General features: G+C 33.9%; 2 protein-coding genes and 1 pseudogene across 2 annotated transcripts; all 3 read right to left on the bottom strand.

Annotated features, from left to right (window-relative positions):
* Positions 1-449: 449 nt before the first annotated feature.
* On the bottom strand, positions 450-5,145 carry LOC105948615 (uncharacterized). The gene is made up of 12 exons (XM_088821085.1): positions 4,806-5,145; positions 4,619-4,703; positions 3,569-3,620; positions 3,430-3,450; positions 3,233-3,286; positions 2,673-2,723; positions 2,449-2,514; positions 1,900-1,971; positions 1,764-1,802; positions 1,143-1,265; positions 920-1,012; positions 450-843 (listed from the first exon to the last, which is right to left on the bottom strand). The coding sequence occupies exons 1-12, from the start codon at positions 4,924-4,926 to the stop codon at positions 622-624; spliced, it is 999 nt and encodes a 332-aa protein (XP_088677211.1). The 5' UTR covers positions 4,927-5,145; the 3' UTR covers positions 450-621.
* A 4,151-nt stretch (positions 5,146-9,296) lies between these two features.
* LOC148772752 (uncharacterized) lies at positions 9,297-9,914 on the bottom strand. The gene has a single exon (XM_088815144.1). The coding sequence runs from the start codon at positions 9,912-9,914 to the stop codon at positions 9,297-9,299; it is 618 nt and encodes a 205-aa protein (XP_088671270.1).
* Positions 9,915-15,082: 5,168 nt separating this feature from the next.
* LOC148772751 (secreted RxLR effector protein 161 pseudogene) lies at positions 15,083-15,781 on the bottom strand (annotated as a pseudogene).
* Positions 15,782-16,529: the final 748 nt, after the last annotated feature.

The raw sequence follows: 16,529 nt of genomic DNA, 5'->3' as shown, positions 1-16,529 counted from the left end.
TATGACTTTATCGTTTATCGCCAAAAATATTTTTAAACTCTGAATTTTATTTTGAACCTATGTTTTACGATAGTGTAGCACTCGAATAAACTCCTTCTCAAAAAGGTTATTTTAAAACGCGAAGAAAGAAATTAAATTGACTAAAACTCTTCAAAGCATGTTCTCGAAAATTACTAGGATTCTAAATGTTCAAGTATGGTTTTAAAATCGCAAAGTTTTGATTCTTCTAAGTTTTAAAAGAGATCCTATAAGTTGCTTTCGATAAATAAAATATAATTCCAATAAACTGGTTCGATTTATCGCCTATATAAGAGGGGGTGCTACATCTATTCTTCAAGTACTGGCCTATACAGGTGATCAACATATGTGTGTATGGAATAAATTGTATTCAATTAGGTTTTGTTTTCGATAACTTATTGTTGGAGATGTTTTTGTTGGGGAGTTTCATATGACTTGTGTCAAAGATTGGCATGTTTTATTGAACTCATTTCAGTCTTTTAATGTCATCGACATTTAATTTATGTTTAAATTATAGAATCCATTTGGAGAAGTTGTTTACTACATGTTTCATTCGTTGATGATTTCAAGCTTGTTTGAATATTCTCCGGCCGCATTCGAGTTTCAAGTGGTGGTGGTGGTGACCGCCGCAGCACCACCATGCTCCGCCTCAGTGTCGCCACTCTTTTTTACTATACGCCATTTCTTCTGCAGATACGGAACAACATACTTCTTCGTGTCAACATCCGACACTTCTATATGAGTGCCTGGCACTTTTATAAACTTAACTCTTCCCGCTTTGTCCAATGCTTTCAAACCAATCCAATCCTCAATGTACAGTTTTGTCTGCAAAACATAATTTAATTTGATGTTAATTAAACTAAAATTCGTTATATTACGATAAGAATTATATGGTACGTACTTGTCGTGGCTGCAATATTTTTTTCGTGATTCCTTCTTCGTAATATCCAAACCATGAGCTTTCCTTGGGCTTGATTACTGTCTCATTTTCACTCTGTTGGTTCGGTGAGTGATTCAGTGAAATATTTAAAATTCTTCCGAATGTGAATCTTTTAATGATTGATAAAAAATCAAGAAATATATATATATATATATATTTTATATTTATTTATTTATTTATTTACCATTATAAGTATAAGATTCTTGAGGCTGGTAAACCTTTTCTTGTAAACAGGGTTTCTATCATTAGGACGTTCATTGTTGAGCTTTGGTAGAAACTTGCAGCTTTTTAAGTACCCTTTCATATTCTGCCAAAATCATATGTACAATTTTATAAAGTTAAGGTAAATTACGGCCACTTCCAAGGAAATGTCAAATTACGAGAAAAAAAAAAACCTTCTGTTTGGATAGTTACAACCACCCCTCAACTATGAAACTACTTACACGTCCACTTTTGCGGTGTCAAATTTAGTAGAATCTTCTAAATTAGGTGGAATATCCTCCAGTTTGTACCCCTTTTATCCTATTCGAGCTCTACATTTTGAAACAGGATGTTATAAGATGTGTCTCTTGGCTTGTATATATCAGATTGTGGTGCATACAAACTAGAAAACATTCCGTAGAATCTAGAAATTATGTTGAATTTGACATTATAAGGGTGGACGTGTAAGAAGACTCATAGTTGAAGAAGCTGGTTGTAATCATCCAAACAGGAGAAATTTTTCGTAATTTGACATTACCTCCTCGAAAGTTACCCTAGAGTTAAATAAGAAAAGAATGTTGTGGCTAAAGCCATTTGAATTTACCTCTGGTATCTTGGTATAGCCACTTGGAGCAAACTGATTCTGCAATATGTATAGTAAATAAATCAAATTGTTAAATATTTTTGTTTCTTGAATTTAGTAAAAGAAAAAAAGAAAAAAGTTATGTAAAAATAAATACTTGGGCATAGTCAGAATACACTCCAGCTCTTAGTATGTTATTAGCTATAGCACGTACGGCTGAAATGTTTGTCTGCAAAGCTTACATAAAGGATAAGAGCTCTGAAAAATATAATTCTTTTTATAATTAATTTATTATTTTAAAGTAGTTTTAATTATCTTACCCCTTCGACTTGCAATTTATTTTAGTATTTGAATTCCAAAACGAGTTTTAATCGAGAAGAAAACGAATCAAACTGGAGGGCATGTTTTAGTATTTTTTTCTAACCAAGTTCAAGCTCGAGCTGAACTTCATAACTTATGTAACGAAAATATATGTTCAAGTTTGGTTTTTTATGTTAACAAACTGAGTTCGAAACGAACTTTTAACAAATGATCTTGAATCGAGTATCGAGTAGTTTGATTCGATTTTCAACGCGAGCTATGTAATTGTCATAATCTTTTATCATACACTTAAGAAATTGTTTTTAAACTAGGATATGATATCTTATAAACTTTAATATATAGATATTTTAAATAAACTTAGACAAATACCTAGAAGCACACTTACATAAGTGTGAGTAGGTACTGAAGCAATGCCAGCTTGTGGCCCACCTATAGATATAAAATTGTTTACCTGATACATTTGAAAAAATGAATGACAAATATATATATATATATATATATATATATATATATAAAAGATTAATTAGTAATCAAAATCACAAGTTTCACATTTTGCAAAAAGAAATATATATGTAACAATTAATTGTCCTCAAATTATTATAATATTACCGGTGGTGCTCCTTCACAAAACTCCACAATTCCTCGACCAATCAGAGTCCCCTAAAAGTATATTAAAATAATTAATATTATGTGTACAAATCAATCAATGTATTTGTTTTTATTGGCTATCGGCTACTTATTCATATCCCAAACATCTTTCATAAAAAAATGCAGATAAAAACCAGATGTGTGTAAACAATTAAAATACTTCATCGCATTTTTATATGCTACAGTTTTATTTCTTTAACCCTACCTTTTTTTTCTTAATTTTCTTATTCCTAAACACTTTTTGCTCGGTAATAGTACTATGGTTGACAGTAGTATTTTTTTTATAAAATTACTCTCTCTATATAGAAGATTATCTCAACATTCATTTTAACGTGATACAGTACTTTAATATCATTTCTATTATTTCATCTCCTTATTATATAATGAGGATAAAAGAATAAATAAACTTGCATGGATTAAATAGTTTATATTATAAATTAAATAAACGTGACACTATAGGAAAAAGGTGGGGATTAATTAGGGAAAATGAGATAATAAATAGAGTAAATTATGGAATACACCTGGGAAAGACCAACAATGTTGTACCCCTTTTTCAGTTCCTTCATTGCCTTCACCTGTACAGTACTCAAATCAACATCATCATAAACTGAAATAAATAAATATTTCTTCAATTTGTTTCTTTTTTTAATGTTTTTCTTTTAATTGTTAAAAAGAAAAAAATAATAATTAAGTTGAAACAAGACAAGAGTTTTCCCACTTTCTTGCAAGCTTCTTCAACCTGTTGAAGAGGGAAAATTAAAAGAAAAAGAAAAAAAAAATTAAAATTCACCATCTAATTAATTAATAGTAATAAATGCTAAGTCATAAATTGTAATTGTTAGAAGGGACAAAAACACCTGTTTCTCAAGGGGAACAACCCATGAACTCCAAATCCCATTTCCTATTTCTCTGCAAAATTATGAAAAATCATATTCAAGGCAAATAAGAAACATATATGTTTTTACTATATTTATGGGTAAAAAACATATGGTGCCAGGATTTGAAGTTCGCGGGGCGGGATAAATTAAAAAAGTTATGCGGAAGGAGGAAGGGGCGTTGATGTTAGTATACAATATGATTTTTTATTTATTTATTTCTATATAAAATAATATGAGAACTGAGAAGGGATCAATGGTCCCCGTAGCCCTATGCTGGTTCCGCCACTGTATAGAGGACTAAGAAAAGCTCGCACAAAATTCATCAACTTTTATTTTATTGTGTATTTTGTCCTATACTTCCTCTTCTTTGCACGAAATTCTTCTAATTGTTTTTGCTCGTTAGTAGCTATATAGCACGAACAGGGAACGCCAATAAGACAATACGCGTACACGGACAAGGCCATACAATATTTTGAAAATACAAAAAATATAAGGGTATATTTATAAATTGCAAAACATAGATCAGTGTATATTTGTAAATTATAAATTAAAAAAATACATATATACATATATATAACTCTACGGGTCTCTACTTATGTATATCTAATATGTCTACTTACATTATATTCCAAAAGAAATTCTTGAAATTTGGAAAAAATGGCCATATTCAGCGAATAGAAACATTATTAGAACTGCTAACAAAAAATGTTTAAAAACAAACATATTTATAAATGGTAAAACATATTTGGGTATACTTATAAATTATAAACAATTAAAATATATAGCTCGCTCCCCCCGCCATCATCGCTTCCAGTTCCAATGGGCGGGGGCCGATCCAGACCACTTTGTAAGGGGCGCGAACTTTTTTGGAAATAAAACATCTAAAGATAAGGGTAAATTATTTCGGGACTCGGGGCACGGCCCCCAAATGGTTTTTACATGTATAAATTCAAAAATAAAATAAAGAAGAAGTAATAACTAATAATTGAAGAAAGTAAGAATGAAGAAATAATTGAAGATAATACATACAAGCAGTATCCTGTGGTGTTGGACCATTCGCTCAGGCGATTAACGTACCCTGCGATTTCGGAACTCGAACACTGACTATTTATCCCTATATTTATTGAAAATAAATTCAAAGATTTAATTAATTAGGACTACCATAAAATAATTAAATAAATAAAATTTGAATTGAGAAAAAAAAAGGGTAAAATACCGTGAAGCAAAATGAAAGGGAGAGGGGCAGAAAATGGGCGCCAACAGGAAGCATGGACGATCAACACTGTGAACGTGAAGATCACTACTATATGTGATCTCGTTTCTGATTGGTCAACCATTATTTAATTAATTTCTGATAGAGAAGTTTATTTTTCCTTATTGAATAACAATGTATATATATGTAAAAGATATTGTTTTTTTTTTTTTTTTAAATATATAATTTGATGGTCGCGCGGTGGAGTAATGGCGGCGACGCGACGGTGGTGGTGGATTTTGCAACCCTTTAAATCAAATTCAACAAAGCCTAGCTAATAAGATATATAAATGCATGTGTGCTTTGTTCGTTGAAGATATGTCAATATATATATATATGCAGATAATACGTGAAATAATTTCATGTTTTGCTTTTCTTTTCCACTACTTTGACTTTCTTTGACTTTACATCGAAACTTATTGCAAAAGTAAGCTCTTTAAGTTTCGGGAGGAATCAAATCATGAAAACTATCTATATGTAGTAATTGGTAATTAATATGACTAACCTTAAAAGAATATTAAAAATCTTAAAAATAAATGAACGTGTACTTTTAAGGACAAAATAGTCTTTTTGTTTAGTCGCTCCCTACAAAATTCATCTTAGAGGGAGACGGAGGGGTGCTACTAATTTAATTGCAGGTTTTAACTTTTGTAGAGAATTTGAGTGAGTAAGAATCTTCTCAACCGATTGTTTGTACTATTTAATCACTTGAACCTAATGAGTAAGTACGAATCTTGTCAATCGATTGTTTGTATTATTTAATCACTTGAACCTAATAATGATAACCGAACGAGCTCTAAGGTTGCTTGGCTGGCGGGATAAAACCAATTTGTAAGTGATGATCAAAAAAGCAACCTTAATGGCAATCCTAGAATATATTTAAATTTATAGATTTTTTTTGGCACGTGCAGAGGTGTAAATCGGACTGATTGGATAGAAATTAGCGATTTCGAAAAAATCCAATTTTTTTTTCCGAAGTGAAAAACTAGTTTCAATTCCGTTCCAAAAAATGGAAAAAAAACGGAAATCGAAATTTCGGAAATTTGAATGAAAAAACTTGTTCCAAAATTGAAAAATTTTGTATCGGAATCGGACAAATTCGGAATTATCCAATTCTTGCTCACCTTAAATATAAAATGCATAATAATATTTGTATTTGAATTGTAATAATCGGGAAAAAAATTCAAATTTTCGGAATTATTTTCGGAACTTTAATCGGATCAAAAATAGGAATCGCATATGTATTCCAATTCAGATCCAAATAATTTCAAAAAAATTGAAAGTCGGAATTTCGGAATTCGGATTGAAAAATATTGTTCCAAATCGGAAAATTTCGAATCGGAATCGGCGGAAATCAAAATTTCGTTCCAATTTCCACCCCTAGGCACGTGGTTGCGCAAAATATAGCACTACCAAATTTCTCTTTAGAAAGGTCCCCTTAGGCGCCTCCGAGATTTCTTTGATGAGGAATTCTTGTAAGGAAAAATTACCAACACCCTCCTCATTTGGAAAAATGATGTGAGGTAGACCTCCCTCAAATAAACAATTTGAGAGAACTCCCTTAGTTACTACGTTGGGTGATTAATAGAAATAAACTTTCAATTGTACCCTTAATGATTTATATCTTCTTTGACCATAATTTTTCATCTATATTTTCTACGCCGTGTTTTTCTTCTCTTCAATATGAAATTTCTCTTTTTCACTTTCTCTTCTTCTCCTTCTCTCAAGCTCCTTAATAATCTGAGGGGGCAAGATGTCGTCGTTGTGATTTCGGAGTCACTGAGCTTGGGGGTGTTACAACGGTAATTAACGACAGATCTATGATGTGAGACGGGAGAAAACGACGGCAGAGCGGCGTACAATGGACAACATCAGTTGTGATATGTGCCAACAAGTTGGCAATATTTCAAAAAGTATGAACTACCCTTGAACATCGTGAATGCAGTTGAGGTTTTCTACGTATGGGGTATTAATTTTATCAGACCCTTGGTCTCTTCTTTAAATAACCTATATATACATCTTAGTAGTTGTTGGCTACGTATCGAAATAAGTAGATGCAACCACTTTTCCTACTAATGATGCATCTACTGTCTATAAATTTCTCACAAAAAGAAAAACGGATTTTTCACGCGATTCGAAGAGCCGAGAGAAATCATCTTTGATGGAAAACGCGGTTATACAATATAAGAGCAACTCCAATGGGAGAACCAAATGGAGTATTAAATTACAAAACTACCATTTTGATTCCCTAAAGTGAAAATATTTCACTCCAGTGGAGGCATTAAAGTGGTAGTTAATTTGATATTCAATCTTCTAGAGGTGCAAAAATGCACCCAAAAAAAAGAGGAACTAAATATTCCTTAAAAATAGCTCTAGCAAATTCAACGGAAAAAAAAATCTCAATAAATTTCAATGAAAAATGGATAATAATTTATTTAATGCCTATGGGTTGGAGCATGTAGCAACTCCAATGGGGAGATATCAAAATGAAGCATTAAACATTCATTTGATACTTGATATAATACTTTGATACTTCTAAAAAAAATTCACTCCAACCACAAATATCAAATAGATTATCAAATTTTAAATATATGAATAATTATATTTTTAAATGCCTCATGTCAAATAGTGATAGGTTAATGGGGTGGTTATATTTTTGATACTTCATTTTCCAGGGAGTATTTTTGCACCTCAGGGTGGTTGAGTATCAAAATAATTTTCACTTTAATGCCTCCATTGGAGGAGGATTTTTTAATTTTGGAGTATCGAAGTGGTAGTTTTTTAGATTGATACTTCATTTAGTTCCTCCATTGGAGTTGCTCCAATTGAGTGTTTGATGCTTCATTTTAATACCTCTCCATTGGAGTTGCTCTAATATGATTCAATGATGTTAAAGTACAGAATCAAGCACAAGGTGTCGTTAAACTATCTTCTACAAACGAAGCATCAAGCCGATGTATATAATACTAAAATCAAAGAAATTTAGGAAAAGGTCGTGATCCGACTCGTAACGGTTGGTCGATGAAACTTGATGACGCACTTTGGACACATAGAACGATGTACAAAATGCCTCCGTGGATGACCTTGTTGCGCATCGTCAATGGAAAAGCGTGTTGATTGGGTCAATTTGCCATATCGGGTCACGATCATACAAGCTATTTTGTGCGACACAATAGCGAAGCCCAATTCTTGAAGGATTCGTTAGGTTAGTAGATCAAATAGGGAACTACAATTTTTTTTATGATTTATGAAAGACAAGGATTTCTGGTATTGTGGGACAAGTATGATAATGCCTTGGAAGTAGAATAGATAAGGATATGGGTGGATTGGTTACCATATTGCCCTACTAACCGATTGACCTATCGAATCATACCAATTCTACAGAAATGTTTCTACTGAATAATTGTCGTGTCATATTGTACCGTAATAGAATATTTTTTAGGACACAACAGGTCTCTGTATTATTACAATTGTATTATTGCATCGTACCGTACCAAAATATTATCAATAAATAAATTAAATTTTACTTTATTTTAATAATTTATTAATTTTACATAAAGAGCGAAAATACTATGCTAAGTAACTATTATTAGTTAAAATTAGTTTTACTTATTGTGAGAGAGAGAGGCTATAAATTATTGTGGCTCAAGCCCAAAGGTCCATATTGACTCGCTAGCATAAATTCTACTTTTGGAAATATCCTTTCTTGTTTAAGAAATGCAACAATTAGAAGATACAACTCGGAGAAAGATACATTCGATATTCTGCACCATTGCCATTCCGCAAACTATGATGTCGGAAATTGTGGAGGAGAAACAACAAAAAAATGTAAAGACAATAGCTTGAAACCATACTGTAATCAATCAGTATTATGTTTGTTGTAAGATTGATTTATCGGCTAACGATCTCGACTTTACAAATTTCCTTTAACATGTGAAAAGTTCTCATGCCGCAAACTATCATGCCGGACATTATAGAGGAGAGCTAACAACAGAAAAAGGTAAAGACAAATGCTTGAAGCCCACAGTAATCAATCGGTATTATGTTTGTTGTATGATTGATTTCTTGGCTAATGAATCTCGACTTTAAAATGTGTCTTTCTTTTTTTGGCCAAAAAGGGTTTTATTATTCCATTATGATAAAGTGTTTGGGGCCTCGTTAAAACCCTGTAGGCCTATCTGATCACATGGAAAAAGAAAAGTACCCCTACAATGGCAATAAAAAATCGTAGACGACCCTATCGAGTCTATAACAATGAAACACCAAAATAGAGTAAAATGAGAAAAAAAAAAACTTCTATTCCTATGGCAGTTTTGATATTTCTAAAAAAGACCCCAGGCAGGGGTTAATCTGCAATTCCGCCCACTTGAATATACTCTCCACATGACTCCATGGAGCAGATTTTGAACTTGAACATCAGTCCTCATAATGGGGCATCTATGCAATATCAAAAATTCAGCCCACCATATTCATTATCGTAACTCCCATAAACCCAACTGATTGCAACGATACATACCCCAAACAGAGCTTGGAAGATCCCCGAGTTTGAAAAAAATCTTGATAATCCTTGTGATTGTATGCCCAAGCCGCTAGCCGATCCGCCACAATATTCTTTTGCCGAAAAATATGACTAATTGAATAACCTGACTTAAACATTTCACTACATTGGCGAAGTAAATATGTAAGGTCCCAACTAATTGACGATCTCCCATGAATAGCATTGACTACAATCATAGAATCACTCTCGATAAGTATGTTACTCAGCTGCAAGGCTTGACAGACATGTAATCCATCTAAGAGATCCGATAATTCACCTTTATTATTCGAACCATGGCGATAAAAAGAAGAGAAAACGGCCACTAATCTCCCATGATCATCTCGGATTATTCCTCCACCCGCACACAACCCCTCCATATACGACCCGTTCACATTCAGCTTATAATAACCTAACGGAGGCTTCTCCCATTGGAACCACCGGCGAACCGGTTCGCGCACCGGAGCACTCGGCAGTCTCAAACTTCCAAGAATGTTATCTTGGAGCGCAGAGTTCTTCTTTTTCGGGTTTAGCTGCATCGCCACCAATCCAGTTGATGCATGATTCTCCGAATAATCGATAAAGGATTTATAGTTTCTTCGTCAAACCGAGCACTACACCTGGATTTCCATATCCCATGCATAACTAATACACAAGTCGACAATTTAATTGCCGCAAACGAGGTATAGTCCTTCGTTTGGTAAGACCATAAAATCAAGTTGTACACAATAGAGTTTTTTTAACACGTAAAAAGTTGTTATTCTGCAAACTTTAATGCCGAACATTTTGGAGGAGAGCGAACAACAAAAAAGGTAAAAGACAATTGCTTGAAACAACATAATAATCAATCATTATTACGTTTGTTGTAAGATTGATTTATTGGCTAATAATCTTGACTTTACAAATTGCATTTAACATGTAAAAAGAAGTTGGGATACTAACAAAGCCTGGTCCATTTGCCTTATTTCAAGTTGCATTGTATACTATTGTAGTGTATTACATTATTATACTTTGCTAAAGGCTTGCTTTTTCATTTCTTTTGTTCCCTCATAAATATTCTCATCCTCGAACAAATAACTAAAAGGACGTCGTAAGTAATAATAATGTCATATAGTATGGAGGCAGGGAATAAAATTGGCCTACTATGTATGATGAGTAATTGTTAGTAGATGTGATATGTGCCAACAAGTAGGCAATATTTCAAAAGGCATGAACTACCCTTGAACATCATGAATGAAATCGAGGTTTTCTACGTATGGAGTATTGATTTGATCGGACCCTTTGTTTCTTCTTTCAATAACCTATATATATACATCTTACTAGTTGTTGACTACATATCGAAATAGGTAGAAGCAACCATGCCTACTAATGATGCATCTATTGTTTATAAGTTTCTCAACAAAAAAAATGGGTAAATTACACCCACACTCCTGAGGTATGCTTTAATAGTTTTAAGGTCCCTATGGTATCGATAATTATACTCACCCCCTGAAACGTAGTTAGAAACTCTAATGGGATAATGCATTGGATACATTATTCCGATACGGTTCTAATGGACTATTACTTTTAGCTAGTAGTGGAGATAACATAGAGTTATGGGGAATTATGAGGTGACATGGCTCCCTCAATATTTCTTAAATCACCCATAACTCTTTGTTGTCTCCACCAGTTCATGAAACCAATAGTCCGTAAGAACTCTATCGTAATAACGTATCCAATGCATTATCCCATTAGAGTTTATAACTACGTTTCAAGGGGAACCACATGGGCCTTAAAGTTATTTAAGCATACCTCAGGGGTGTGGGTGTAATTTACCCAAAAAATAGACTTTCGCGCGATTCAGAGTGTCGAAAGAAATTATCATTGATGGAGGAACGCGGTTCTACAGTAGGTGGGACGGCCGTCCCAAAATATGCCTAAAATGTGGGATGGCCGTCCCAAAACCAGTAAGGCTTAGCAACTTTCGGACGGCCGTCCGAAAATCAGCACAAAAACCGAGACGGCCGTCCGACTATTTTCAGGGCGTTTTAACTTTAAAAAATTAGATTTTTTCCCCCATTATTTCCTAAACCCTCCTCTTTCCTTCTCTCAAACTCTCACACACAAAAGGAAGCTAGAGAATCAAACCAAATTCTCCAAAGTCTACTCTTTCAAGGCACGCCCACAAGGTGTTCGATAATTTGCTCCAACCAAATTTTGAGTTCGATTGTCAACCAATTCTTACCGAATCTATTCCAACCTCTCTCCCAACTTTCTTGTCCAACAAAAGAAGCCGCACGAGTGAAGCTTCATCTTCTAAAGGCAAAGGAAAAGGCAAAAAAAGTGCCACCAAAACGACGATTCCTCTTCCAAAGCTGCTCCTCAAGCCCGAGACGACCCCGAAGCCTCAAGCTCCCGTGCCGATCGACGATTCCGAATGAAGATGGAGCGAGAGAGCTTTCCGATGATGAGGAGCATGAGAGAGCTAGGGAGGAGCATCTCGATCACATCGACTCCGACTAAATCATGTGTTTTCTATCCTTAAACTTTGTGCTAATTTCGTTGAGGGCAACGAAAATTTTAAGTTTGGGGGTGAAAAACATGTTATTTTTTTGTGCTTATTTGTTTTAGTTTGCATGCATTAGGTTTTATTCGTTTTTATTGTTTTTATCGTTTTTCCGGAATATATATAAAAAAAAAAATATTTGCTTGAGTCGAATGCATCGATGATTTATGATGATGAGAGATGATCAATGTTTGATGATGATATTGCTTGTTTTGTGTGATAAGGATTTGATGTTTGTTTAGCTTTCGATTCAACGGGACTTAGAAGTGAATTATTGCTAGGAATCACATTTTGTGCATTGCTTTGGTTGAATGTTTTGTATTTTAAATTTGGAATTAATTTGTGCTAGATCATGATATGTTCGGTTTTAAGACTCACCTTAGGAAATTTATGATACGAAGTATTGAGTAGTGAGTGATTTGGGATATGATTTGGGCCTTCTTTGAACCGTTTGAGCCTTTCAAGCCGACCTTTTTATCGAAATTATCCTTAGAACCTTGATTTGAGCCTCGGAGAAAAGGTGTTCTTTCTTTTAGCCAATGAGTAAGGTAGAATAGGTGGAGATTCTTGAAAATTACCCCTTGGAGTTCGGTCGAAAATTTTATAAGGTCCTTCTTCTTCTCTAAAAAAAAAAAAGTAAAAGAAGAAGAAGAAGAGACTAGAAGGGAGAAATAAGGACTAGTTGTTGAATTATTTTTGAAAACTCAATCCATTGCCTCAAAAGCAAAAGTGGAGACTTTTGAACTTTTGAGAATCGAGTTTACTAAAGTCCGTAGAGGTGAATTCATTGTTTCAAACGCCACGCATTTTGGCGTAATCACCTAAATTCAAGAAGAATAGCCACACATACCCATATTTCCTACCTCGAACCAAAGAGCCTAACAATTGAAAGCCACAAAGCCCCAATGATCCCAATAGCTTAATGTTCGATATTAGTAGAGTAGAATAATTTGGTGAGTATTTGGAGTCAAGCATATGCATGTAAGTATAAATTTTTTCTATCTTTAATTTGCAAATATTGGATGCTTGAAGCAATTTTATGAATTGTGGTTTTTGGTAATGGTGAGTGACTAACTGTTGTTGAATTTTGAGCTTGCGAATGCCTAAGAATTGTCATTATAATTACAAGTTCTGAAAACGTGAAGTTGATCATTGATCTATGTGATGAGATGTAATAGTTGAGTTATTTGCTTATTGGTAGATTTTGCTTGAGGACAAGCAAAAGTTCAAGTTTGGGGGTGTGTTAAGTGTATATTTTTACACTTTATCGTATCTTTTTATTTGAGCTTTTGGTGTGTTTTAACGATAATTGGTGCTTAAAAAGTTGATTTATTGTATTTTAGGTACAAATTGAAGAATTGGAAAAGTATGGGGTCAAAACTGCAATTTTGGCAAAAATATGGGTCAAAAGTGAAAATATCAAAATTGTGAAGATTTAAAGCTCGGACACCCGTCCCAGTTTTAGTGCAAATTGTGGGACCCCCGTCCGAGACTCCGAAGTTGCGCAGTAAAAGGATTTTAATTGCACAAAGAAACTGCCTTCTTCCCCAAGTTCTTCACCCTATATAAGACCAAGCCAAGCACACAATTGAGGATCTTTCGGACGCAATTTGAAGAGCAACAAAGCAATAACAAAGACGAAGAATTCGAAGACTCTAAGCATAGATTTATCGTTTATGACTTATTTTATTTGTGTTTTTCCTTTAATCATGAGTAGCTAATTTTCTTATTTCTAGGATTTTATTTGGAACCCTATGTGGGATTTATGAACCCAATTCTATGATTTTATGCAAGTTTTAATTCCGGATTATTTCTTCTACTTGTTTTATTAAGTGCATGAACTTGATCAACTTATGTGCTTTTATGTTATTGTTAATCGCATGAATCGGAAGATCGGGTTAATAATTAGAACTGTGGTAGAAGAGCCTTTGTGGTATTAACATAGGAATATAGTTAATCTCTTAGGTAGCCATTATTGAGATTTGTGCTTAATGCTGTGTTCTAGAATTAATTGCATAGGAATATAGTAATTGAATCTAGAGTATTAGAATCGTAATACACGCGGAAGCGGGTTATAATTATTTTAGCGTCTCAGGTTAATAATCCGGGTTAATTGCTTGCATAATTGAAGGAATTGGGGGAATAATAATCACATAGGGGGAAGAATAAAATCCTAGGCTCGTTTACTCTGATAAATCTTCGTGTTTAATTTGCTTTCTTGCTTTGTCGTTTTAATTTGCCTTTTAATTTAATTTAGTTAATTCTCTCTAAAATTCGACTGTGTAAGGTGGGCTTGATAATAGTTGGTTGAATTTAGTCCACTATATTACTTGTACGATACGTGCACTTGCGTGTAGGTTTTCGGCCAACAATCAACATATATCATTATTTAGGATTCATTTAATATTTTTGGTTTTTTTTTTTTATATTTTCTTCTTTAAAGAAAATAATTTTTTTTTTTTTTTTGATTCTTTTTTCCCGAACAATTTACTACTTTGAATATGACTATATACGACTATAGTACTATTATTGCTTCATATTACCCTTTTTTACATTTTTCAACTTATAATTGTATATTTCCGATTATATAGTGTAGTATAGTCATATTAATCAACTTATATTCTAAAAAAAAAAAAAAAAAAAAAAAAAAAAAAAAAAAAAAAAAAGAGACTATCATTTACGAAAAAAAAATCTAATCAACATTCACAAAAAAAATAATAATTTGATTCTTATTATTACCAGCCAACTTGTATCCCACAATATATATCCAAAAATTTATATGTTTAATTACTCAACCAAAACAACCATCAACAGTATTGTATATTAAAAAAATCTACAAATCTCTTATATATATGACCACATATGACTATAGAGTGTTGAACTATAGCTTGGCAGAGAAGTGCAAAATATGTAATAAAGAGAAGAAAATGAAAATACTTATAAACTGGAAATTGGCTACGAATTGAATTAATTATTATATGCTAATATGCTGCCTTATATAGGCATACACACATAGAATTCCACTAACAAACTAATCTCTAAAAAATAGGAGATATAACTGACTTGCTAATGACTTGGTAAAAAACAATTATTAAACTAAGACTCGGTAAAAGACTAACAAACTCTAGACTTAGTCAAAATGCATGTGCTGAATGTTGTAATTTAACACTTCCCCTCAACATCAGCACTCATTTTCATCAAACCGAGCTGATGACATAAGCTTGTAAGCTGGTTGCTATTCAAGCCTTTTGTGAACAAGTCTGCCACTTGATTCTTTGTCTCTATATATTCCAACTTAATTTCTTCTTGAAGAACTTTCTCCCTGATGAAATTATACTGTACCGCTACGTGCTTCGTTCTAGCATGAAAGACTGGATTTTCCGCCAAACGTATTGCCGACTGATTATCGCACAATAAAGAAACCATATAATCTAAGGGTTGATGCAGATCATTCAATAAATATATGAGCCAAGTACTCTCTTGTGCCGCCATTGCCGCAGCCCGATATTCCGCTTCGGTTGTCGACAAAGAAACAGTGGGCTGCCTTTTGCTACACCAAGAAATTGCTCTGGACCCAAGCATAAAGACGTATCCAGTAGTTGAGCGTCGAGTATCATGGTCCCCAGCATAGTCGGCATCACAGTAACCAAATAACTTGCAATCTCCACCTTTCTTATATAAAATACCATGACCAAGTGTGGTTTTCACGTACCTCATAATTCGCCGAACAGCTTCGAGATGGGGTTTCTTTGGATTTTGCATGTACCGACTCATCACGCCAACTGCAAAAGAGATATCGGGCCTTGTTATAGTTAAGTTAATCAGGCTACCCACCAATTTCCGATACATCGTTGTATCTTCCAAATCACTTCCTTCGTGAGCACACATTTTGGCATTTGGCTCCATAGGTGTCGAAATTGGCTTACTATTAACCATTCCAAATTTCTGCAGCAAATCCCTAGAATATTTTTGTTGGTGGAGAAATATTCCTTCTTGAGAATACTCAATCTCTAAACCAAGAAAATGCTTGAGTTTGCCAAGTTCCTTCATTTGGAAACGAATGGATAGGTTCTCCTTTGTTCGTTGAATTTCTTCTTCGCAATCACCTGTTACAATTAAATCATCCACGTATACTAGCACAATAGCTAGTCTCGATCCACTAACTTTAACGAATAAATTAGAATCAGCCGATGTTACCGAATAGCCACTATGAGTAAGAAATTCAGCAATCTTACCATACCAAGCTCTTGGAGCTTGTTTCAAACCGTAGAGCGCTTTACGTAGTTTGCACACATATTCTGGATGATCCCGACTTTGGAAACCCAATGGTTGATTCATGTATATCTCCCGATCCAACTCCCCGTGCAAAAATGCATTCTTTACATCCATCTGCCTAGCTCCAATTTTTATTTGCAGCAAGTGCAAGTAAGACTCGAACGGTTGTAAGCTTTGCGACTGGACTAAACGTTTCATCATAGTCTAGTCCATATTGTTGAGAGAATCCTCGAGCTACCAATCGAGCCTTGTACCTCTCGATCGATCCATTTGCGCACCGTTTTATTTTGTACACCCACTTGCAAGAAATAGGCTGCACTTCTCTTGGTTTTGG

Source organism: Erythranthe guttata, chromosome 1, assembly GCF_056151865.1.
Source record: "Erythranthe guttata isolate IM_541 chromosome 1, IM_541, whole genome shotgun sequence".
In the NCBI taxonomy this organism is placed as follows: domain Eukaryota; kingdom Viridiplantae; phylum Streptophyta; class Magnoliopsida; order Lamiales; family Phrymaceae; genus Erythranthe; species Erythranthe guttata.
Note: the sequence above shows the minus strand (reverse complement) of the source record. Positions and strands in the feature narration are given on the sequence as shown.

What these genes read in the sequence shown, in the direction of transcription:
- LOC148772752 (XM_088815144.1), bottom strand. Translation starts at nt 9,914, where the DNA reads ATGCAGCTAAACCCGAAAAAGAAGAACTCTGCGCTCCAAGATAACATT.
- LOC105948615 (XM_088821085.1), bottom strand. Translation starts at nt 4,926, where the DNA reads ATGGTTGACCAATCAGAAACGAGATCACATATAGTAGTGATCTTCACG. An exon ending in ACATTGTTGGTCTTTCCCAG is followed by an intron (nt 2,724 to 3,232) that starts GTGTATTCCATA and finishes ATATACTTTTAG; the next exon opens with GGGACTCTGATTGGTCGAGG. An exon ending in GCTATACCAAGATACCAGAG is followed by an intron (nt 1,266 to 1,763) that starts GTAAATTCAAAT and finishes TGATTTTGGCAG; the next exon opens with AATATGAAAGGGTACTTAAA.